The 26757-nt window shown below is 36.4% G+C and overlaps 1 protein-coding gene across 2 annotated transcripts in view; it reads left to right on the forward strand.

The window, feature by feature from the left end:
- Positions 1-206: 206 nt before the first annotated feature.
- The window catches only part of Crispld1 (cysteine rich secretory protein LCCL domain containing 1), a 43372-nt gene continuing 16821 nt past the window's right edge, over positions 207-26757 (forward strand). The window contains exons 1-7 of one of the 2 annotated variants that reach the window (XM_003480051.5): positions 207-362; positions 563-843; positions 1745-2064; positions 23598-23716; positions 24187-24319; positions 25346-25461; positions 26138-26238. In XM_003480051.5, the coding sequence (XP_003480099.1) occupies positions 1807-2064; positions 23598-23716; positions 24187-24319; positions 25346-25461; positions 26138-26238 (727 nt within the window). In that variant the 5' untranslated portion in view covers positions 207-362; positions 563-843; positions 1745-1806. Of the gene's footprint in view, positions 363-562; positions 844-1744; positions 2065-23597; positions 23717-24186; positions 24320-25345; positions 25462-26137; positions 26239-26757 lie in introns of those variants that run through there. The other variant, XM_013144167.3, reaches the window with a different exon arrangement.

Genomic DNA, 26757 nt, shown 5'->3' on the forward strand with positions numbered 1-26757 from the left:
AGTTTCCAAGACTTAAGATATAGGGTAGACCCCTGCACCACTTGAGCTCTGTAGGGCAGCTACTTCGTGGTAAGGGCTATTAGAGGCATTTTAGCAACTCCTGACAAAGAACTGGGAGGAGGACCTTAGAAAGTGAGCTGAGAGAAGAGGGAGGAGTTCGGAGCCCTCCGTACACACACCTCCTGCAGGGTCCAGACCTTCCCTGCTCACTTCTCTGCAGCCCAAAGAACGCTCACAGAGGCCCAGCGAGGCCCAGCGCTCACTCTTCGTGTCGCCCGGGGAGCACTTCTGGCGCTCGGCAGGCCTGGGGCCAGCGCTAGGTGGAGGTGGAGGTGGAGGTGGCGGTGGCGGTGGCGACGGAGGTAGTGGTAGTGGCAGTGGTGGAGGTGGGGTGGGCGAGGAGGGACGCCCGGTGACGCGCGCGGGGACCGCAATAAATGCCCGCGAGGGCGAAGGCGCAGCGGAAGCGCTTGGCGCCGGCCTCAGCGCGCACAGTCTGCACCCCGCAGGAGCGCTGGGTCGCAGCCGAACCCCGCTCTTGCCCCGCCCCTCGCCCCTACAGAGAAAGCTCTGAGACGCCCGGCGCCCACCCTGGAGAGCTAGCTAGGATGCTCGTTTGCCGCTTCGCCTCGCGGATCTAGCTTTGGAGCGCTTCGCCTGCAGCTTGCTGGTCGGAAAGGGGCGGAGGAGGCAGAGGCTCCCCTGCAGCCCGCTCCCTTCCCGCGCGGGGACCCGGGTGCTCTAACCCGCCTGCCGCTCTGCAGCCGCTGGTGGAGGCTGGAGGCCGCTGCAGAGGCCGCCCTGCCGCTGCGCTCCGCCGTCCGGGCGCCTAACGCTGGAGAGGTAAGGGCCGTTCCGAAACGCGTGGCGGAGGGGTGAGACTGCCGCCTTTTCTTCGAGCCTCTGTTCTTTTTCAGTGTTAAACAAAAATAAAAGCCATCTTTAGAAAATGGTGGGCACCGAAGGGTAGGTGGGATCCTGGGAAAGCTTGTTCCTGTGAGACACTGCGTTTCGCCTCTTGGCGCGGACGCGCGCCCTCTTTTGGGATTCAGTGGCCAGTGTGAGCCAGAGGTGCCTGGGAGCAAAAGTTGTGAAGTTGCCACGGGATTGAGGCTATCTTGGGTGAGGACACAGGTTAGGCACAAACTTTCCAGGAAACAACGAGTTACCAACTTGCGCCTGGAGAAAAGAATTCACCCAGTGACCCCACCTATTCTTTTGTGGCAGTTTCCCGGAGGCCCCCCCATGTGCCCATGGATACACGTGTGAATAGCATTTTGTACTTTAAAAACATTTGCCCTCAATGTTGGAATGTTTGTGGACGTTATGAATATCTGTGACCCAGAAAAGGGATATCAGAATAAAATAACCTAGATCATAATAACACATCGTAAATAGGAAGTAGATTTTGTAGGCTGCCTGTAAATACATAGCCATTTGAGTTCTTGTAATTTAAAAGTTATTTTCAAGCTTTGAATCTCTTAGGCGACTTTTGCTATAAATTTTGGCCTCATGAGTATCTTTGAAATTATAATTATTTTGTGGAGACAGTGCATGGTATAAAATGCTCCGGAAGAAAGTAACGAGTTGGATTAAATTATTTCAGAAAGTGGATATCCACTTGATGGCATTATATAGGCAGATCAAACCAGCATACTCCTTTTTAAATTCTTGTTTTCCTTCTCTTATTAGAAATCTAATATGTGCAGGTATTTCATCTTAATCATGTGACATGTCGTTTTAGCCCAAAGGAGTGGAAGAGCCTGTCTTGGAGATTTTCCCAGGGAAATCCTGAGATCATTCATTATGAAGTGTACCGCGCGGGAGTGGCTCAGAGTAACCACAGTGCTATTCATGGCGAAAGCTATTCCAGCCATGGTGGTTCCTAATGCCACTCTATTGGAAAAACTTTTGGAAAAATACATGGATGAGGATGGTGAGTGGTGGACAGCCAAGCAGAGAGGAAAAAGGGCCATCACAGACAATGACATGCAGAGTATCGTGGACCTTCATAATAAGTTACGAAGTCAGGTGTATCCAACAGCTTCCAATATGGAGTACATGGTAAGGCCATTTTTCAAGTGGTATATACAACAAAAACGTCTACTGATGATTTCAGCCTTCCTGGTTAAATACTCTCATGCTATTCTTTAACCTTTTACTATTTTTCCTATGTGAAATAAAAGGTTTTCTTCAATGATTTCTTCGCCTGCACATTCTTCTATGAATGTTCTTCTTTTTTTCTAACAGTTCTTTGAATTAAATACCTTCAGATACAATGATCCTACCGAGTTCTAAATTCTACACTTACTGGAAGGTTACTACTAAAAATGCTTTTAAATGACTTTAGTAAAACAGTTGCATCCTAATGCTTGATAGAAGCTTCTTATCAATAGTGGACATGAAAAATTTAGAAACTAAAAGTTTGATAAATATTTTGAATATATACTGTGGTTTCTCTTCAGATCATATAAATCTTTCACCTTTTGAAATATATATATATATATATATATATATATATATATATCCTTTATTTCCCACAAATATGCAAATAATTCTGTCATATCAGAAAGGATGCATTTCTGTGTTTGCTTTATGTTACAGTGCTTTAGGACCCCCCGAGCAAATTATTTGTGTACTTTGAAGTATGAAAATAAGGCTGGTCAAAAAATTAAGTAAAAGTAATGTTCAACTTCTCTTTACTAATCTTATATTTACTCAGTATAGCAAATCTGAGACACAAAATTATTTATTTAAGAGTATTAGCATATTCTGAATATTTAGAAAACTTAAAAAATCTGTTATGTGTTACTTCTATGTACTAGGAAACCATTAGCAAAGTGTGACAGTAAACAGTAGTTGTGGATACCAAAGCTTATTCAAGGAACATTAGAAATTATACTTCTCCTTCGAGTGCACTGCAGGGTGAGTTAATTTTAGTGCATTCTAGTTTTTCTTATTCTACGTTTATGTTAGTTGTTCTGAGTGTTCTCCATTTAGGTAACTTTCAGGCACATGATGTTCTAAATTTCCATTACCCATTACAAAATATTACGTTATATTATTTCAACTTTTGCTGGAAAAATATTTTTTACCTTGAAGAAAGTAGGTAGGGATCAAGAGAACTCAGAAATTTAGACTTGGGTCTGGGAATCAGACTGCTTGGGTTTAAATCCTAGCACAAACAGACATCCAAAAAAAAAAGTAGTATTTACCATTTTTTCTCTACTTTGGTTTCCTCATGTCTAGGCCATGTGCTCACCTCAGAGGGTTGTTATGAAGACTGAGTTAGATAACTTGTGGAAAGTTTAGCTCATTAACAAGTGCATTGCAAGGTCTCAGTAAATATTACTAGGACCTGTGTAAGTAGTTTTATGTCTTTCTCTTACCATTCACGTACAGTTTCTAAAGAAATTATGAATTCTTCTGCAAATTCTATGCAGGACACCACATCTCTAATGTCTGAGATTTTTGTTTTGTGTGCATTTTGCAGTATTTTTTCAAAGTGAAAAATTCTGACTTCTGTGAGCCTTCAAACAGTGTTAGTTTTGGAGTGCTTCGAAATCAGCCCCTGAATGCTTATTCCATGTAGATGGGGCTTCAGGGGCCTTTTATTTAAAATAAGAACTTGCGAGTTCAAACCCACAAAAGGAAAGCTGAGAATATTTGTGCGTGATTCGAGTAATATGGAAATCATAAAAGAATAGTTCTGTGATTCCTTTTTTGTGTCCAGCTTCCAAAAAAGTAACTGCCTATTGTATGATGTCTGGTCTGGGATATTTATATGGGTTTTCTTTTCAGTTTCACTGGTTTCGTTCTCTCCTTGAAATGTAGATTCAGAAACCAGCCAGGGTTTATGTTGTGTTGCCCTTAGATACTATTAGCACTGGCACTGTGTCTTGGCCATTAACCAGGCTGTGGGAGATTTCAATGCCCCACTGTAATACTGGAATACACTTTTTAGAACACACAGTTAAGGGACACTTAAAAAAAAAACTTCTTGGTACTATTATGTATTTTATACCAGTATAAGTACAGATGCTGATTAATCTTATAACACACAATTTATTCCAATTATTATTTAAAATACATTCTGAGAAAATGAAATTTAAAAACTAGCCAAAAAACTGTTTCCTGGAAAATCTGCAGTGCTCAGTGATAAACGCCACCACTTTTGGCGACTTATACCCCAGATGTCATTTCATATTACACGACTGAATAGGCAGTTGCCTCATTTTTAATTGCTGCTTATTTTAGTTTTGGGGCCAAGTGCCATCCACATTCATTAATGTTACATCCTTACCCCCATTCTTATCCTCATTTTACTTGTAGGGTTAAAAATTAACTGTGGAGGACCATGTCTTCCCTTGAAGAGTTTACTGTATTTTATTTTATTTATTTGTTTATTTACTTACCTATTTTTTGGTACCGAGGATAGAACTGATGACCTCGCGCTTGCCAGGCAGGCACTTATGCTGCTTAGCTAAATCCCCGGCTGCAACATTTTTTTTTTTTTTCATATCTATGAATTATACCAGTGGAGTACAAAATAATGGAACATTCCTAGTCGTGAGAGCAAGTGGGGATCATGAAGTATATACTCTTTCCTGAAGATGATCAGCACCATGAAGTGTAGGAGAGACCGAAGGGCATAGGTCAGTAAAGAAACAGAAAAGGAAGATGCAAGGTAGCAAGAATTGTCAGCCTGGATGTAGAGAAACAGGAACAGATGAGGCTCCTGAAAGTCCTAACCTGTGGGAAATTGTGGGTGGGTGAGTGACAGATGATGGGAACCAGTAATCCTAAGGAGAGAAATTAGCAACATGCAATTTGGTGTAAACTGATGACATGTAGAACATCAAAATCAGTATTAAAATACAAACACCGCAAGTTGTAATGAGTTGAGGTACTCAACTCTGAAAAAGAGTCATATTCTTAAACTCTTTCTTTTCTTGGGTTTTAAGTCCCCAGCATTTTCTTTGCTCCTCCCTGTTACCTTTATTTCCCATTCATCTCTTAAAACATTGTTCTTAAGTTTTTCCATTTCTCCATTTCTCTCTCTGCAAGGGCTTACCAGCTCTTTGACTTTAAATATCATTGTACATTCAAGGCTTAATACTTCGTCTCTCCATCCAACAGCCCTCTGTGTACAGTTCTTTCTCATATTTCCAAGTGTTCTTTGAATGCTTCTGGGCATTTTTATTCTGCAAGAACCTCAGGTAGAAAATGTCTAATAAGAAATTTAACCAGCTTATCCTTTTCCTCCACTCTCATCTCCCCAACTACTTCCCTTCCTGGATTTTTTTTCAGTGAGTGTCATCCACATTGCTGATCCTTGCTAGAACACATTCAAAGAAATAATCAACACATCCTCAACTCCTGTTTTCCATTTCCATGCACACAAACAAATACCCAAGGCCTGCCTAATTCTGTAGAGTTTTTCTAATGAATATATTTTGAACCCATCTCTTCTGCTTTATTCTCATCTTTGCTTTTTATCTCACACCTACCTTGATTTCACAGCTTCCCACCCAGCAGACTACATCAATCTGTTCCTACTTTATATTTAATTTACTCCACCCTCCTTACTGGTAGGTAGTAAGGGTGCTTTGTGCATCAAACAGATCTGTATTCCCTCAGCAGAACAAAGGTTCTGTGGACTCCTGGGAGGCCTGTGAGTTGTAACCCTCCAGGATTAGCATTGAATTGGAAGTGTGTGCAGTCCAGTCTGCCTCATAGCCCTCAACTGCATGGACCTGCGTGCATATTGAGCTGCTTGCTATTCTTGATGATGGGTCTCCTTCCTCATGTCTCTGAACCTCTGCTCATCTAGTGTCCTCTGTGTCTGGATACCTGTGCTGTCTCCTAACAAGCTCCTATTACCTGTCTCTTGAGACTAAAATCAAACATTGCCTTTCCAGTGAAGCTTACTCTGGCATATTTTTCTCCCTGTCATACTCTAAAGTTGATTGCCATCTACTTATTGGATTTTTGCAGTGAAGTAATTACCTCTTTCATAACTTTTAATTCCTAGAAGGGTAAGCATCATATTTTCTTTTCTCTATTTTCCAGGGTCTGGTACATAGAAGAGGTGAAGTATTCAGGACACGTTTGTCTATTATGATTGAATATACAGTAAATATGTGTTGAATGAAGGAGAAGATGGAAGAATAGGCAAGATGAATCTTAAGAGGAATTAAAATTGTTAAAATAGTAATGTTCTAGAAGGTAAAACATTAGACATGAGAAATTGGAAACATTTGAGTACTTCAGAAACTGCAGCATATGGTTTTTTTTTAAAATATGTTTTCAAATATTTAGGAGATGCTCAAAATCGTCCTGGAGAATAAAGTTAATAGTAAAAACATTCAAATATTCTCAATACATAATAAAATATATTAGTGAATATTTATTACTTCTTCCAAAATTTAATAGTTTCTTAAAATATTATAGGTTGACAAAAATTCAAAATAATTTACCATTGTACAAAGCATACCTATGTCTAGAATGTAGTTTAGCAATGTAGTTAGCAATTGACAAACAGGACACATGGAATAACTGTAGAAACTGTTTCCTGAAGTTGCTACAGTTTCCATGTCTTTTGACAGCTGCTGGCGCACTTGTGGGAGGGTTGCTGGGTGTGCAATTTACTCTCACCTTCCTTGTGGATGAGGATCCAGGGAGAACCTTTATGTAGTGTTTTGCCAAACGTGAAGCAAAACACATTTCAAAGCCATTCCTCTCGCTAAACAGACAGAGACTCTAATCTGGGTGGTATTTTCAGTCTGTGGTCCACGTGGTGTAAGTAATGGCTTGGTTCCAGTTTGTCACGTACATTCTTTCTAAGATCATGCTTAAAACTGAAAATAAGGTTTTTTTCCTCTATGCTTCATTATTGCATGTAATTCTAGAAACTGAACCTGGACCCGCCTAGATTACTGAACAGCCGAGGCTATTACTAGGCTGAGATATGAAAAATTGTTTGTTAGCTTATGAGTTGTTCTGTTTACTTTCTTAAATTCATATTTTCTGATACTTATTTTTTGCTGTTAGCAACATATATCCTAAATAAATGCAGCTAAAGAGATGGTAGCTTTATAACTCATTTAGGAATAACTTAATGTCTATACAATTCTTCTGTTTGTTTGTTTGTTTGGTTAGAGATTAAATACAGGTCCTTGAACATTTTAGGCAAGTGCTTGCCACTGAGCTACAGTTTCAGCTCCTCCTATTTTATTTTGAGATATGGTACTCCTAAATTGTCCAGGCTGGTCTTAAACTTGTAACTGTTCTGCCTGAGTCTCCTGAGTAGCTGGCATTAGAGGGCTGTCCCACTATGTCTAGTTACACTTTTCTTAATTTGATAAAAGTGTTGGAAATTCATTTTAATTAAGTTTTTTTGTTGTAGCTCTTGATTCCTAAAACAATCTTTTCCCTCTGTACTGATGCTTGACTGGCAATTTTCAAAAATTACATATTTTCAACTTTGAAATCCATTATCTACATATTCTTAAAGGTACACAAAGTCTCTTTCTTGGTTCTTAGAATATCCTCTATTATTTAAAGTTATTAAAACATTCTAAACTTAAAATAGTTTATTTAATGTTGATACTGTATTATTTTATTTTCTAGTATTGTTTAGAAACAATACAATTACACTTTAGTATTTTTTTTCTACAAAATTTTACAGTTTTCAAACCTTAATTTAAAATTACCTGTAGATGGCAATACTTTTAGGAAGAAAGTGACATGGTAGTCTAGTTCTATGAAATTTAGTAAATCCCTGGAATTCTGGGAGATTAAAGTTTCTCCCTTAAGTGCAAACTTGAGAAAAGTAACAGAAGAAATACAGAGGCAATATGTGAATGAATACCCAGAACACAACTGTGCCGCAAGATTTTAGACTTGTAGTTATTGACTCCTTCATTCACCGTATTCTGGCCCTTTACCATCTGCCAATCTCTGTTCAACAGTGAAGACAACAAGCATCTTCCCTTGCATGGAACAGATGTGAAGCCCTGAATCTTCAGGGACCACTAGTGGTCCATAGAATACAGAGAGAGCCTGGCAAGTGTTATAGAAAAGGAGGTTAGAATGAATTGGGGAAGACAGATTAGGTCATTGTAGAGACTCTCACTTTTATTCAGTGATAAAAATTATTTGAACAGCAAAGTAGTGTGTTTCTAATGAGGAATGTGACAGCTTTATAGAAAGTAGACTTTAAGTGGTGAAAGAAGGAGCAACTCTGTGAGCAGAGACAAGGCGAATAGAGCAATCCAGTTGACGGAGGTGGGGAGGAGTGGCGTGATAGCCAGGAAGGTGCTGAGAATGAAAGGGCATGAATATAAACCTCCATCTAATCATGCTATTACTCTTGATGAAATCAAGGAAAATGTTGCAGGATTAATAAAACTGACTTGTCAGCAAGCAGTCAGTATGCTGGGATTTTCTGTATCTAGTGGGAGATTTAAATTGATCCAAGCTTGGCTATAAGTTCTTGAAAGTTAGTAGCAGTTTCCATTCTGGTTTAAATACCAACATAGAAGACTCCAGACAGAAAAGACTCCAGGTCTTTCAACTTGCAGGGAATTCCAGAATGGTTATAGGGATATAACACTAATTACTTAGTATCCATTTTATCAGAGCAATCCCAACAGTAGGTAGAATGGGACCTCAACCTTCTTATCTTCCAGGACAGACTCCTTCTCTTCTCCTGCCTGTTCTGCTCTCCTCTAGCTAAGACAACATTTTACTTCACTCCCTTTGTAACAGAAAATGAGAATTTTTGTGTGAGATGCAGAACAGTACAACAATTTTTTAAAAATCTAAATCACCCTTGTACTATCTTGGGAATATGTCACTTTATTTTACTTTCGAGATAGCACAGACTGATTTTGGATATGAGATATGACAGTGCAGTTTTTGCTTGAGGAACTTGAAGCATCAGACATGTCATTTTCTAGAGTGGGAAAGATTGGGGCTAGAGTGGCAGAGATCGCAGCTGCTCGACTTTGGAATGTGCTAAACTTAGATTCAGTTTAGGTACACGAGTGACTTTGTCAAAATATGCAATTATGTGGTTATATGGTCCATCTCAAACATAAAGTTAGGATTCATTAGCAGAGGTGGTGAAATCATAAGGCTGGATGTGATCTTATTTCCAGTGTCAAAAATACCATATAGAGGATGGGCTGAAGTTTGGCCAAACCTGAAAGCAGAAAGTTGAGTTGAGGAATTCTCTACTTTATTCTGGATGAGAGATAATGATAACCAAACCAAGGTGAGACTGACAAAGATGACGAGAGCTCGGTAGTTTCAGTGAATATTTTGATAATACTGCTGCCTGCTTTTGTTGAAAGATTTAGAGTGAAGAATGAAGGAAGGTTGATGAGTTTTGAATATTCGTAGGTTTTTATAGGCCCTTGTGTGAAGAGTTGGAGTATTTGCTGAAATGCGAGGAGAAACAGGGGAAGGCCTAGATGAATTCAGGGGTTTCAGGGGTCATGACACCCTCAGTTGAACTTAATGGCTAATGAAGAAGTGGAACTTGAAATGAAAATGGTGGAAACCAGGAAGTTATTAAGAGAAATCTACACTGAAGGTCTAAGCAGCATCCTCCAAAGAGATTTTTTCAATTAATGAGGTTTGAATGCTTTAGATTGAGACCTGGAAGACAGTACAATGCAGAGATAAAACAAAAAGAAAATGCTTATAAAGAAGTTGAGAACAAGTGGTTAGCAATGTTGCAGGAAAAAACAAAATACTGTGGTGTCCTGGAAGCTTATGAGATGAGGTCAACTGTGTTAGTCACTTGTTTACCCAGCATCCAAAATTTAGAGACGAGGTTAGTTTTGGCTTATGATTTTTCAAAGGATCCAGTCACGGTTAGCTGGCTTCAAGGCAGGAAGGGCACATTGGAAGGGTCTAGTGGGAGAAATCATAATGACCATCAGGCAAAGTTTAAGGAGGGAACTAGAGAGGCATCTGTTAGTGACCCGTCTCTTCCAACCAGTCCACCTCCCCAGTAGCACATTCAGCTACTGAACTCAGTAGTGAATTAATCCATTGATATTAACTATACTATCTATATTAACTATAGTTATATAACTATAACTATGGTTATCTATATTAACTATAAGGAGCTATATTATCTATATTAACTATAAGGAACTATATTAATAGCTCCTTATAGTTCAATCACTTCCTAAAAGCCCCACCTCTGAGCACATGAGAATTTCAGGGGACACTGCAAATGAAACCATAAAATCAGCAAAAGAGAAATCAGCTTTTTTCATTGGTGTTGAAAAGTTGCACAAAATACAGAAAAAAGTTCAAAAATGGTTTTTTCAATTTTGACTTCTTTGGTAGCCTTCATATGAGTAATTTCAGTGATGAGGTTTGCACAGAAGTCCTGCTGAGGGATAAGGAAAAACTCGAGGGTGAGCAAGAGATCAAGTGACTTTAACTTCTTGAGATGACACTGTTGTATAGGAAACGGGAAAAATAAAGGATAACTAGATGGGAATTATCAGATAGCTCTTCATTTTTTAGCGAGCATGCTTGTAGGTTAATGAGAGTGGACAAGTCGAAAAAGCACAGCATAGAAAGGAGAAAATATGACTACAAAATCAGGTCATTTATTCTTACAGGAAAATGTGAGGATATGGGCATAGGAGCAGGAAATTTTTATTCAGATGCTTCTATTTTTCCCAGTGAACTATGAAGCCAAACCATCATTTGTGACTGAGAGGGTAGAAATGGGTCTGAGGACAGGACATTATGGCCGAGGTAATTTTGGAGATTCCCCTGTAATCTTAGTACTCAATCAGAGGGAAGTGTTGAGGTAATTTAAGTTTACTTGTCTCACATGGCTTTAAATTCAGAAGTCTGATATGAAAGAAGCTTATTAGTCGGCAAATTATTGCCAAAAAGTCAGAGTACTGGTGCCTTCTCTGGGTGGGCATTGTCACCAGCTTGACCACTGGAGATGGTTAATTAGGCATCTCCTGGAGATAAAGAAGTAGACATGTTAGTAGAGGATTCGTTTTTAAACTATTCAGATAATATATCAGGATGTTGACTATATAGTATTTAAGGTTTACATTGTAAATTGAATACTAAATATAGATATCTATGTAGGAATTCTAAAAATTAATTTATGGAACCCAAAAGTATAAGTTGGATTAGTAGGTTATTAAACTGACCAATGAAAACCTGGATAACTCTGTGCTCTGGCAAATCTTACTTTTTTATTATTTCTCCTTTCAACTAGCTAACGGAATCAATGAGGCATAATTAGGTCAAATGCTTATATGTAGCTTATTGGGGAAAAAATAACAGGTATCTCCTAGAATAAGCTAGGAGATGATCCAGGGAAAGTTGACTCTAGATTTCAGCTTTTTCTTTTTTATTCTGTTTGTAAAGTAGCAACTATATTAATGAAACAAAACTGAATCCTTGTTTCAACGTCTTGAGAAATACTTAGAATCCAAAGAGATTGAGAAGCTTGACTAGAGAAATGACTGAAGGCCTACAGTTTAAATCATTACATTTGGAAGAGCTACCGGAAATGAAATAGCGACATCATAGCACAGGTCTGCTTGCCAGTGAAAGGTGAGGGACAGTGATTGCCTGGATGAACTCACAGGCCGTGTGAATAAGCAGGCAGGGAGCAGGGCTTCTGGGTTGTCAGGTATGGACGGAAGGGTTGCAGCTTGATAACAGGGTAGTCAGCTCTTAGCTCAGACCAGCAATGAAGGGACATGAGAGTTACTGCTTTGGAGATAAATGTCTCCTGTTTGTTGTTTCAGTTCAAACAGTACAAAGTAATCACCAAAACACTGGACAGAGCAGTAAATATGCTGGCAGTAAAATGTAAAATTTATACTTGGGCATGACAATTTGTATCTTAAATCCTGAAAGAGTAACTAAGATGAGATGTCCAAAACAGAAAAATCAACCCCAGGGAGTAAGGATGGCTTTGGACTGAAGACGGATTAAGAGCATCAGAACTTTTGAAAGGGAAGAATAGGCTGAGAGTGTTGTTAAATCAAGAGTGTTATGAGCAAATTGAATAATAAAAATCAGTACTATTTCACAAGAATGACTGTGTTCTTACTGCATTATTCCATGTGCCTTGGCTTGGCTTTTGTTGTTGTTGTTCTATGAATTGAACCCAGGACCTGACTTTTACACTGAGCTACGTGCCGCATTCCTAGCCCTTTCTAAAACATTCTGAATTTTGACACTGGCTTTTGCCAAGGTGCTAGGTTGCCTATGCTGGATTCAAACTTGAATGATTGCCTCAGCTTCCCAGAATGCACAGCCTACAGGGTTGTCCACTATGCCTAGTTTGCCTTGAGTTTTTGGTGCTGTTGTAATCTGGTCAAGCTCACCAGCCTTTGTAGATGTTAGAACGCCTTGTGTGCTTCTCATTCTTTTTATGATGAATTTCTTCTTTATATGTTTGCGGCACATAATGATTACATTTATAGTGGAGAGTTGGTACATGTACATTACATAGCTTAATTCTTGCATATTTTTAATAAAATGTAGCATATCTCTAAATAGGTTGCTACTTTTTTTTTAAGGTTTAAAGATTGCTACATGTTTTAAAGGTTTTTAAAGGTTTGTTTGAAAGTAGAGTTTAAGTGAAACATTGCCTGCCATGCCTCAGACCTCTGTAATTTCCAGGAGAGCCCCTAATAGGTGCATTGCCTCAAAACAATTCTGCTTTCTCAGTAATTGGCAGTGCTTCAGTGCCTGGTAACATAAATGTTCCCTTTGAAATCTGAGCCTTGTGCATTTTCCCTATGACCGCAAAGTCTTTTCACAACGGATGAAGCATAAATACCTGAGGTGATCCCTAGTTGTAAGGAATGTATTGTGGTTCTTTTTCATTATGATTTTCTATACCAGGTGACTTAGTCACAAAAACATCAGTCACTAGATTAGCACAGAATTAGTTACTTATTCCACGGGTATCTACTTGAGAGAAAAAAATGCTTTAAATATTTGATAATGCTGAATTTGGAATTTGGATTTCATATCTTCCTAACTGTCCAGCAGATTATTTCCATAGAATAATAATTAATTGGGATTGTTCAAGGTCAGATCATTACTAGACAAAGGATCAAATGGACAATTTACTTTATTAGATTTTTTTATTGCAGTTTTGGATTGAAATAGGAAATCTGGGAAATATTGAATTTTAAATTAAGATAGATAATTTCTAAACCTGTTTTTCAAGAAATGGTGGCATAGCAAGAGTAATTTGGTAAGGATGTCATTTAGAGAAAGATAACTCTATATGTATCTTAGTTACTTTTCTCATTGCTGAGACAAAATACCCAACACCTAAAGTTAAAAAAGGAACAGTTTATTTTGGCTCACAGTTTAATAAAGGTTTCAGTCCAAGGCAGCATGACATGGCAGAGGCACATCGCAGAGGAAAATAAAAACAGTTCATGGTATGGAAGGTAAGAGGCATCAAAAGCAGCAAGTAACAAATGATGGCAGTAGCTCCTTTTCTGTCTGTTACATTTTATCCAAACTACACACTCTTATAACAGGTAGCACTCACACTTTGGGTGGGTCTTCTGATTATCTACACTCAGAACTGTGCCCAAGCCAATTAATGGACTAATTAATTTAGTGATCACACACCTTGAATCCCAGCATCACACAGTTTAGATCCAGCCAGCTCTGAAAAGCCTCACCTGTGACCACATGAGGATTTGGGGGAACATTTATACATAAGCCACAACAGTATGTCTTTGTTGTTTTTTAACTAGACCTACATTTATGAGCTTGCTAAAATTTCTGTTGTTGTTGTTACCTATGCAGAAAATTTACATGGAGAAATCTATGCCTCATTCCAAACATGTTACCACTTTTTTAGAATAAAGCTAAAAGAAGCCTACTTTTTTTTTTTTAAACTGCAACAAAATTTTAAAGTACATCAGTGAGGGGGCAACAATGGTACCTACATTGTGCATTGTCATCCCCAAATCATTTACCCAGAGCACAAGACATCTGCCTTCAATTGTCCAAACAGTACCAGTAAAAATCTTTCTCTTCAGCGCACTCAGGGAAATCATTAGTGTGACTATTTTAACTTTTTTTCTTTGTCTTTTTGAGACAGAATCTACTTTGTCGCCCATGCTGGTTTCAAACTTGCAAACTATTCTCCTATCTCAGCCTCCCAAATACTGAGATTACAGGAGTGCACCACCATGCCCGGCTTACTTTTTTATATACATATATATACACATATACATATGTTTTTCTTTTATTTTGTCACACTAATGAAATAATATGATGTTTACACATGTGTATCTTATTTATATCACTAATGAGTATGTTCTCAAGGTACATCCATTTACCTATAAGTGTCCAGTTTATCATTCTCTATGACTGAGTAGTACTCCATTGTATAAAAATACCAATCTCTTCCATTCATTAAGTCAATGGACATTTAAATTGTTTCCAAGATCTGGCTATTATAAACTGTGCAACTATATACATGTGTGTACATATATCACTGTGGTATAATACTTTTTGTTATTTTGAGAAAATACCCAGCAGGGGAATAGCTGGGTCAAATGGGACCTCCAATCCTAGTTCTTGGAGGAATTTCCACACCGATTCCCACAATGGTTGCACCAGTCTACATTCCCACCAGCAGTGGAGGAGGGTTCCTTTTTCTCCACAGCCTCTCCAGCATTTGTTGTTGGTTGATTTCTTGATAACAACCATTCTTTCTGGGGTGAGGCAGAACCTCAGTGCTGTTTTCATTTGCATCTCTCGAATGACCAACGATGAACATTTTTTTATGTATTTATTTGCTGTTTGTATTTCTTCATCTGAGAAGTGTGTGTTCATCTCAGAAGCCCATTTTTGGATGGAGTCTTCAAATCTAGGAGGACTGTTTTTGTTTTGTTTTGTTTTGTTTTAGTTCTTTATATGTTCTTGATAGTAATCCTTTGTTTGAGGAAGAGCTGGCAACATTTTCCCCCACTTGTGGGTTGACTCTTCACCCTGTTGGTGTTTTCTCTTCTCAAAAGCTTTCCAATAGGATGAGAACCAACTCATTGATTCTTTGTGATTGTTCCTGTGCAGCCTGGGCTTTGTTCATAGTCTTTGCTTACACCAATGTCTTCAAGAGTTTTACCTACTCTATCTTCCAGCACGTTTAATATTTCTGTTTTAATATGATCTTTGATCCATTCTGATTTAGCTTACCACATGATGAAAGATGTAGGTCCAGTTTTAATCTACAGGATGTGTAAAACCAATTTTTCCAGCACCATTTATTAAAGAGGTATCTTTCTTCCAGTGAATGTGTTTGGTACTTTTGTCAAAGATAAGGTGACTTAGTGTGTCTTAGTTGTTTCTGCATCTTCTAATCTATCTCATTGATCTTTGGGTCTTTTTTTTGCCAGCACCACACTGTTTTTATCACAGTAGCTTTACAGTATAATTTCAAGTCAGGGATTGTGATGTCCCTATCTTGTCTTTGTTGCCCAGGATTGAGGAGGCCTATTTTTAAGTTTAAAAAATAAAACTGGAAACTTTTACGGTATTCTGTTATTTATCTGTTTTGAACAATGCTGAAAATGATTCAGAAGTGATGGAGATGTATTCTAAAAATTAAAAACACAATCAGAACATCTGTAACATACTTGATTATAAGATCTTATAAATTGCAAAACAGCTTTCGATTCTTATTTAAAAGTTCTTTTAATATTTTTGTCACCAGAAACAGTGTTTTACTGTTAATTAGTTCTTATGAAGTGCTATAAACAACCCTAGTTAGTTCTTAACGCAGTACTATAAACAACCCAGGGCATTTTATAGGAAATGAAAATACAAATTACAAATACTATATATATAGTTGGTTTTTTTTTTTTTTTTTTTTTTTGGTCCTGGAGATCAATCTCACGACCTCACACTTGCCAGGCAGGCACTTATGCCACTGACTAAATCCCCAGGCCACAAATAATATTTTAAAGTTAAAAAGAAATTAGAAAGACTTATTCCATTTTTTGGTGTTACAGATAAGTAAATGGAAACCAAACTTGACATAATCAGATATTTGAAAGCTTATTATAAAATTAGAAAGAAACCTCTTCTATGGTGTGACATGTATTTTAATTACTTGTGATCTGAATAATTTTTACAATGTTTTTTTGTCTCTGTGTGAGCAAATGTGTGAAAATTTTACCACTGATGCTCTTGCATATCTGTGTCCAGAATAGATAGTACAAAGCTTTTTTATATCACTGAAATTTGCTGTTGTTACTTTTGAAAGTGATATTCAGAACTGGAGTAGGTAGGAATGACAGTATTCGGGTGGTATTCTGAATTAAGTATGTCATAAGTCCTAGAAGAAGAATGTTGTGGAAATTATTTTTCAAAATGTATTACAAATAAAGGCCGTGGATTTAGCTCAGCGGCATAAATGCCTACTTGGCAAGCACAGCATCGTGAGTTCAATGTCTGGTACCAAAAAAAAAAAAAAGTATTACAAATGCTTAAACAGGTTCTAAAAGTAATTTTATTCTGCTGTTAGTGATTGGAGTGTAAAACCAGGGCCCTGGTCCAGCATAGCTGCTTTTCCATTGCTGTGATGCTTTCCCATTGTTATTTTGCTAGACAGAAATACTTGTTTTAAAAGTCCATTCTGAAGTATAGATTATATCATAGGCTGGTGTTTGTCATTTAATTAATCTACCTAATATAATTTTTAAAAAAATTTTTGAGACCCCATCTCATTATGTAGTTCAGACTAGCCTTGCAGTTACTGTATTGTCCAGGACGGCCTCAAATTCGCAGTGATCCATGTACTTCCTGAGAGCAGGGATTAGGGGAATTGCTACCACACTTGGCCCTAATAATATGATTCTTAAAAACCAATCATGATTCGTTCTTTTTTGTGTTTATCTTAGGTATCCATTATAGCCATATTAGGTTGCAAAAAGGTACAGCAAATTATGCTTTTTCTGTATTTATGTCACTTAGAATTTTTTGATAACCAACTGCAAAAGATACTCTGTGTTAATATTTGATTTTATTTGAAAAATAATTTACTTTCCTTCTTAGTTTTTACTACTATATTTGTCAGCTTTACATCATTACAAACTACCAATAAAGACAAAAGGTTTATTTAGCTTACATTTGGGATATTCAAGCCCAGGTTGCCTTACTGCTTTCGGCTACTGGTGAGGCTGGTGGAGGGGAGGGCAATACCCAGTGGAGGAAGCAGAAAAGGTGTTCAGGGTTCCACCATTCCTTTGAGGCATGGCCCCATCACCTATGGGCCTCCTGCAAGGCTCCACTTTGGGAAAGTTTCATAGCAGGTCCTAACAATGTCACCCAGGATCAAACCTTTATACACAGGACTTGGAGGAGTCCTACTGATGTTCAACCCACTGCAACTACTACTTTCCAAGCCTCAGTTATGAGAAAATGTTCATCTGCAGACAAATTCTTAGTGGCTAATTAACATTGATCTTAACTCTTGTTGTACACATACTACAATACTAATTTTGAAGCTATGAAGAATGAATAGTTCTCAGGTCGCCATGGTGACACATGGGGTTGGGCTTCAAGTTTGAGGCCAGTCTGGGCAATTTTGCAGTCAGTGAGACTCTGCCTCAAATTAAAGGAAAGAAAAATACAAAAAGACTTGGAAATGAAGCTCAGTGCAAAGGCCCTGGGCTCAGTCCCCAGTCCTGGGGAAAGAAAAAGAAATAGTTACTAAAACATGAATTTTCAAATCATATACTCTGAATCTGAAGAGGAATTTGAAAATAGTCCCTTTTAAAGAAGGAAACTTATGTGTAATAAAGAGAAAGAAAAATTATATCGTGAATGAGTATTTTTTCTAACACACATTAGTGGAACTTACTGGTAGACTAGGAGTATTCTGTTGAAAACTACATGATTTTTGGAATGTTGCTAACCACTCCTGAGTTTTTGTTTCACCAGAGCAGGGTAGCAGGAGAGTAGGTGTTCTGATGGTAATCTAAACTTTATTTGTATATGTTCATTCATATTTAGCAAAAGATGGCAACCAATCAAATTTTAATGTGTCTCTGAGTAGCTATAGCATGTCCCAGTTTCTGCAAATTAAGCTCTTTACTACTAAAATCATTACATATTTCTAGGCTTACTTTTGAAAAGTCTTTGTGATGATTTAAATTTTCACACACACATGTACACACACATACAAAATATAAAAGTCTCTTGTTGAATTTGCTTGAAAATATTGGAAATGAGCATCTGTGAAAAAATTTAAATGTTTCTTTTATTAATAAAATAATTGAAGAGCTTTTTGCTCTAAGATGAAACAATTTAAAGATCTTGAAAAATAGAGATCCTTCATTTTTTGCCATCTCAAATGCCATTTTCTTTTTTTTTTTTTAATTTTAGTTAAAAGGAAAAAGAGAAAAAACAAAACAAAACAAAGCGGTGTAAGGGTAGAAGTAATACAGAACTACAAAAAAAAAAAAAAAAAAAAAAAAAAAAAAAAAACCAACAGTAAGAAATCACCAGTTAATAGATTACACATTATCGTCTTAGAGGCCATTTTCTTTTATAGACAAATAAATTTTAGTGGGTTTTGGCTTTAAAATAATGCAGGAAGAATAGTTCAGAGGAAAAGAGGAGATGCTAAAACCTTCTTGATCTAATTCTTAAACCTAAATTTAAATAGAAAATGTTTAGAAATCAACATACATTTAAATTGAGTATGAATTATTGGTATTCTTAAAACCTGAAATATCGTACTATAGAATAAAAACATAAACAATGCTGCTGTCATATTCTGATATTTCTTCCAAGAGAGCTATATTTTTAACACTATGTTTTAAGAATTTTTTTGTTTATGCTATTGAATTTGACTGACACACTAATGCTTGATTAGAGTCTTTAAATTGACAACAACTTTCAAATGATCAGGAATTAATATTTACCAAAAACTGATTAAGAGCTGGGTTTGTTGACATGTCCCCTCTATTTTAGTTGTTTATTAAAATATATGCCCTATTGTAGCAATATTATAGTTTATTCATTATGCTTTCCTCTGTTTTCAATGAGTTAAATGTAAACTTTTTCATACCTTAAAAACAATTTATCCATACTGTATGTGATAAATAAATTTCTTTCCTCAAAGTCATCAGTCTGAGTTACCTTGAATTTCACCTGACACATTTAGTAAATTAGACAAGCTAACCTAAAGCATTTGAATGTTATGTTTAGGTTTTATTTCAGTTTCTACATAACAGCCCCTCTAAAAAGGGTCTATATTCAATTGTGACAGAAAAACTGACAAGTATGATTGTAGTGTCCCATATGGACCAATTAATCTGACTGCATTAAGAGAATTCTAAAGAACTGATTGGACTGAGGGTACCAGAGGTGGAGCCTAGTAATGGTTCTTAGGCCTTTGGCCCCTTCCTGTTGGGCTCTTACCCTGCTCTTCGGTTCTCAGATATGTGAGTTGAACAAATTTTCTCTGTCATACTTTGACCATAATGTTTCTGCCTTACAGCCAGCTAATTACAGACAGAAACCAGGAGCTAAAAAAAAAAATCTCTTTTTCCAGTTAGAGTTGTCAGGTATTTTGTCCCAGCAATTGGAAATCTATCCAATACATTTGTGAAACACAAATATATTGACCCTCAGTGAAGATCTCCCAGACTCCTCAGTGGGCCAGTTAGGTGGTCCCTACGCAGGATCTCTCATGTGTTGTGATGATGATCTGGATCACCATTTGCTGTGAGAATGTATCTTTACAGCTCCTATATTGAGCTGGGAGATCTCACACCACCAGAATAGTACCCGAACTCTGTCCCTGTGTGTTCTGTCCGCATTGACTTTCTGTCTGCCTCTTTCCTGAGGCAGGAGTCCTAGTTGGTTGGTTTAGGTTAATCAAGATCTATTTTTTTTTTAATTTTTTTTTAGTTTTTGGTGCCAGGGATCAAACTCATGACTTCATGCTTGTCAGGCAGGCACTTACACCGCTGAGCTAAGACCCTGGCCCCTCGAGATCTATTTTAAAAGAGAAATACAAGATAGAAGCTTAATTTTTTGTCCTAGCCCTAGGAGTCTTATACCTCATTCTGTCTGTGATTACAGTCAGTCACTATTCATCTGTGACTGAAAAACAAGAGGCTATTTGGCTATGCTTTTTCTGTGGGAAACCATTGTAATGATTTCTAGGCATTTTTTAAAGCCACCTAGAATCTCTTTATGATTTTCCTTTGGTTCTTACTTGGCATTTGAACCTGAAGTTGCTAAAAGGAAAACCTATGAATACATATAGTTTTGCAATATAAAGCACTTTTAAAGATACTTTATTCTCTAGGCAACTCTACTAGGAAGTTTGATTGCATTTGAGGAGTGCTTATTTCTCCAGGTCACTAGATACAAACAGAAATCAGCATTTTCTCCCCATTTTCTGGGACTTTATTCAACTTACTACCTAAGTTTTGGAATTTTATTCAAATTAATTATTGGTTGTCATTATTTTATTTGCTCAAATAATGACAGCAGCTTGAATTCTATCTTTGCATTATAAAATATGTATTTATAAAATTGAGTCAAACAAATAATGAAGTTCATAGCATACTCCTGTTAGCAAATAAAGAGCCTGCCTGGCAAATATTAGTTTATAGCATATTTGCGGTGTCTCTATCAGGAGATGGATCAGCTTGAATATCTGAGAGCAACTGAGAAGTAAAGTTTTTATAAAAATCAACTACTTGTACAGCTCCTAGCTTTTTAATTGCTCACAAGTATACTTTTAAGTAACTTGCTAGATAATAAATGTGCATCATAGAAATAATTTTGTATAAACCAAATGAATTTGAAGACAGGAGTCTGTATTTCAGATTCACAGTCGACTGTGCGGAAATCTTCATCTATGATACATCATATGAATAATGAAGAAAACTCTCCCCACAGTCTGTGTGTGTACATGACACATGCATGTTCCTTTTTTGTTGCCGATGTCTTTCTTTCTTTCTTTCTTTCTTTCTTTCTTTCTTTCTTTCTTTCTTCCTTCCTTCCTTCCTTCCTTCCTTTCTTTTTCTTTCTTTGTCTTTCTTTCTTTCTTTCTTTCTTTCTTTCTTTCTTTCTTTCTTTCTTTCTTTCTTTCTTCCTTCCTTCCTTCCTTCCTTCCTTTCTTTTTCTTTCTTTCTCTTTCTTTCTTTCTTTCTTTCTTTCTTTCTTTCTTTCTCTCTCTCTCTCTCTCTCTCTCTCTCTCTCTTTCTTTTCTTCCTTTTTTCCTTCCTTCCTTCCTCCCCTCTGTCATCTTTCTGAGACAAGGTTTCACTATGCAGTTCAAGCTGGCCTTGAACTCACTTTGTGACTCAGGCTGGCCTTGAGCTCACAGCAATCCTCTTGCCTCGGCCTCCCATGCGCTGGAATTACAGGCCTGCACTACCACACCCAGCTCCAGTGTCTTTCTTAATATCTTTTCCTTTCAACCTGTAGTCATTGTCAGGTTTTTTTTCCCCCATCTTTTAACATCAAAGTAAGCAAACAGATTTTTCTTTAGACACTGACATTTTATATTTCTTACCTCTTAGTTCATCTCTTTTCTTTTTCTCTAAAATATGAAAGTCACCCATGTTTGCTTTTTCTCCACTTTCTCATTTCACTCACTTATTAACCTTTTATGGTCTGACTTCTCCACCTATCATTGCTCTGAAGTCGTTTTTCCTCATACTTCAGCAAATTTCTATTTTTGACCTTTTTGTGACATTTGACCTCTTTGCTCACTCAATTCTTGAAATCCTGTGTCCAGTCTTAACCCACTGTTACACTGTGTTTATCTCATTTTCCTGGCTTTTTCTTTTTACTATCTGGTTTTTTCTCATCTTCAGTTTTGATAGTTCTGGATTTTTTTCATTATTCTTCTCATTGCATATAACTTTTATGAGGAAATAAATCTCTGAAAAATGTATATCTTCAGATCATACATTTTCATCTGCAGAACCTTGATCATACATTCCTACACTGCTTGGTGTATACATTTCCCTCATTCATTGACCACTGAAATTAACAGCAATCTGTTTCTCTTCCCATGTTATCTTTCTCCCCATATGCGTTCCCATCAGTTATCTCTCAACTTCTAAGAACTTAAATTTCTAATATCATTTCAATCTATCTGCCCTTCTACAGCCTCCCTGCTACCCTTTGAGCTGTTCTGAAATTCTTTGTTTTAAAATTTTATTTAAAGAAAGACTAAACAAAACAGAAAATGGGTAGAAATAATACATATGTTCAGAGAAAAAATAAACAGTAAGAAATCACTAGTTAATGTTTACATACTGTCCCTTTACAAATAGTTGTTCAAGATACAAAAGTGGAACATATAAAGTGGGAATTCAGACAGCGAGACTGCAAAAGTTCTGTTCAACCATCCAACAAATACTTAGTAATATGGTTGTCAATCCTATACACTTAAACATACATGCAGTTATCCATATCTTCATTTATGTTTAGATTAAACAAAGTAAAGCAGGCTAAAGTTATTCTGAACCAAGAATAATAGTATTGCTGGATTTCACATCATGACACTCCAGGATCAGCAATGGGTACTGTAGTGTCTTTTTGTTGTTGTTGTTGTTGTTCTGAAATTCTATTCCCAAGCTGCTTTCCTGTCCTTGGGGGATGCCTAGAGTCCTGCAGTGGTAGTACTTGGACTGAACCCAGCTCTATCTGACTATTATTTTACTACCATATTTACCAGTACAACATTCTTACAAATGGATGGCAAATTGAATACTAAATTCAGAACTGGAATAGTTATTTCAGTATCATTTTGCAATTTTCATTACTTCTGTGTAGATTATTTTAAAATGAGTCCATTACCCTTATTGAATTTTATACATATAAAAAGAATGTGTATTTTGTAGGAATCAAATTTGCTATTCATTGTGTATCAAACAAACATTTATTGTCTATAGGATGAATACAGAAAATAGTCTTATGATAACAGGTAGGAGTCTAACGACTGACCCCATTCAACTCACAGTTTCATGAAAGACATGTCTCTGTCAATCTGAGTATTGCACTGTAATAGTTGCTAAACTGAGTGCAACAAAGCTACAGGAGGCTGAGGAGGGCATGATTTACATCTAACAGAATTAAAAAGGTATCCCAGAGACTGAGTTACGTAAGGCTGGGTGATAAAGCAAGTGTAGGGGTCTACCTGGCAGATGAAAAGGATATTTGGATATAGTAAACAGTGCTAACAAGGAGTGGTCTGTTTTACAAGAAACGAGGACCTTGGACTTTGTATACATAGAGATTTTTGGATGTGTTTCGGCAGAAGAATCAGTTCAATGTATTCATGATTACTTTGGTAGTACTAAACGTTTGTAGGGCAGTCTGAATGTGAAAAAGATGAGGTCAAGCGGTTTATTAGAAGACTATTGCAAAAAATCTAGGTAATAGTGGAATCAAAGCCAAAAAAGACAGAAAAAAAGATGTAAGAACTGAATAAACTTATATTCTGAAAATAATGCGAAAACTGTGCACCTTGTACATCTTCATCTTTATTTTGTTTTTGTTTTAAACTGTAGACATGGGATGTTGAGCTGGAAAGATCTGCAGAATCCTGGGCTGAAACATGTTTGTGGGAGCATGGACCTGCAAACCTGCTTCCATCCATTGGACAGAATCTGGGCGCACATTGGGGAAGGTAGTTTAAAGTGAAATAATTGCTTCTGCAAATGTGTGTTTTACATGAAATGCTTCATTCACCATTACAAATTTGCAGTGGCTACTGCTTAAGAATAAAACAGCTAATCACAAATCAAAAACCAAATGTCATATGTTCTAGAATAATCAATAATATATGTGTGTATTTTGTATTTTTTTAAAGAAATTAGTACATGTTTGTTACACATGATATCTACATTTATCTTTGGAAGTTGGTACATACACACGGTGTGTCTTCATCATTTATACTTCTCTTGTCCACTTTCTTATCTTCCCCAACCCCAGAGGATGTGTTTTTGTTTTAAATCATTGATAGCTTCATAATATAATGGACATAATTTTTAAAATTTATGTTATGCAAAAATGCCTTTCTCAAGCTTTGTTAATTTCTTTTGCAGTATTTTTTACATTTTCTCCAACTGGTTCTTTGTGGTTATTTTCTTTTAACAGATACAGACCCCCGACGTTTCATGTGCAAGCGTGGTATGATGAAGTGAGAGATTTTACCTACCCGTATGAACATGAATGCAACCCTTATTGTCCATTTAGATGTTCTGGTCCTGTGTGTACTCATTATACACAGGTACATTTTTGGGTATTTTATACTCCATTCCTCCAAAGTAAGATAGTGTAACTATGGGAGAATGTAAAAGTACTGATTATGAATCCTACGTTATTTGGTATAGTTATATGAAAAGCACTGTCATTGATCATATAGAGTAGGTTTACAGATTTTTATTAACAAATAGTTTTATCAGGAAACATCAAATATTTACTTAAAAAGATATTAGATAATAAATGTAATGAGAAGGGAACATTTTCTGTCTTCAGAATCCAAGTTTTATTCCAAAGAATACAAAGTTTTATTTACTAATAACACCCAGCATTTACATGTGTGCAATATATATATCTCAGTGTATTTGCACTACAATTTATATATATATATATATATATATATATATATATATATATATCTCACATACATATATTTATATTTAATGGTTACATCTAGTATTGAATACATTTTAAATGTCTAATTCCAACAATGAAGACAGGATCAACTAGATTCAACTTACCAGTGATCAGTTCTCAAATTTCTGTAACCTATTTTCAGTGCATCTAATCATTCTGTATGCCCTTGCACGTTATAATATTAAAAACAGTATTGAACTACCAAATAACTAATGGCACCAATAAAAAGATTATTTTGTATAAAAATTTAAATACTTAAAATTTAGGACATTTAAATATTTAACTTTTACCTGAATATGATATAAAATTTTGTTCCTTCGTTAGGCAAATTTTGCTGCAAAATTATTGAAAGGATATGTAAATTTGTGAAAATGTAACTTTTGAATTATTCATGAAGTTTGTATTCCAAAAATGCTGACATTTGTTACCAGATAGAGCTACTTGCCTACATAAATCTCTTTAAAATTGAATTAAGTGTCACCCAAAGGCTTAGGGAAAATGCCAGTTTTGATAATCCCTGGTTTCGTTTTGACAGATAAACAGTTTTTCAAGATCAATTTTTTCCATTTCCTCTCAGATATATTGTCTTACTTCAACTCAGCTTGTTATTCAGGTGTCTGTTTCTTCTCTACTGCAGGTCGTGTGGGCGACAAGTAGCAGAATAGGCTGTGCCATTAATCTGTGCCACAACATGAATATCTGGGGCCAGATATGGCCCAAAGCTGTCTACTTGGTGTGCAATTATTCCCCAAAGTGAGTAGCCAAAACACCTCCAGATGTGAATGTTTTTAAACAGCATGAAAGGAATTTAATGTTATGATCTTTTCTCATTTGCATTGTATATGTATGTTTTAATTCAGTTAATTTAATATGGCAGATATTATCCTTGTCTGCTATGTACAAAAAAAGTCAATGTACAGTGATACAAAAAATTGAAAATATGGTGTTTTGAGGACAGGAATCATATTCTGTCTTTGGTTTTACCTGTTGAACTATTTTATTCCTTAAATATTTAATGATTTTGATTAGAGGTAATTGAGGAATTTATTTGCGTCTTTGCCATTTGAATAATTACAGTAAAATTTTTAGAGAACTAATTCTGAGAGTCAAATTTAAATTTATGGTTTGCATGTATTAAAGGATGAGAAATACAGGTGAACATTCCATAATAGAATTTAGTGTACTGTAAAAGTTAGATTTTTAAATTTTTAACAGTGTGCATAGCAAATTAGCTTGAAAGTTTGAAAAGAATGAGTCAGTAATCTGTATGTAAACCTAGTAACTGAAAGGACTCTATACTAAATATGTTCCTGGCCTAAGCCAAACACACAAAGATCATTACCTAGGTGATTCATATATAGTGGTTTTCACAATGTCTTGTAAATCATGCTGTTACGTACCTCTTACTGGGGTGCATTATCTCTTTCAGGGGAAACTGGTGGGGCCATGCCCCTTACAAGCATGGACGACCCTGTTCTGCTTGTCCACCAAGTTTTGGAGGGGGCTGTAGAGAAAATTTGTGTTACAAAGGTAAGTGCTATTTTATTGTAATATTCACTTTGATTTATATTTTAATTCAACTCTGCATTAACTAGTGATAAAAAATATTCGAATGTCTGCTGATGGTATAATTCAGGGATACAGACTTGCTTAGTGTTCACAAGGCCTTGGGTTCTATTTTCAGCAACTTGGACACACAAATTCCCAAAAGTATACTTCATTATGATGTGAAAAGTTTCTAGAACTATTTCAAGTATTTTGAAAAGGTATTTAAATACATATAACTTGTAATTTATTTTTAAATTATTTTATAATATTATTAAGTCAATTATATCAATGTGTACTGAAAGAGGAATTACATGATTTTTTTAGATAACCACTTCTAATTCTACTTGGAAGTTATTCCAGAATGATATATATTCTTAAAGGACATTATTTTATATTAACTAGAAGTTATTTATATAACTGCATAATTATGAAGGATTTAATAGCTGGGTAGAGTTCACTTTTAGTACTTCAAACCTTTTTACAAAAATCCTTCCCTAAATA

The sequence above is a fragment of the Cavia porcellus genome, unplaced genomic scaffold (genome assembly GCF_034190915.1).
Source record: "Cavia porcellus strain 051 isolate PalLab524CR breed Dunkin Hartley unplaced genomic scaffold, mCavPor4.1 scaffold_10, whole genome shotgun sequence".
In the NCBI taxonomy this organism is placed as follows: domain Eukaryota; kingdom Metazoa; phylum Chordata; class Mammalia; order Rodentia; family Caviidae; genus Cavia; species Cavia porcellus.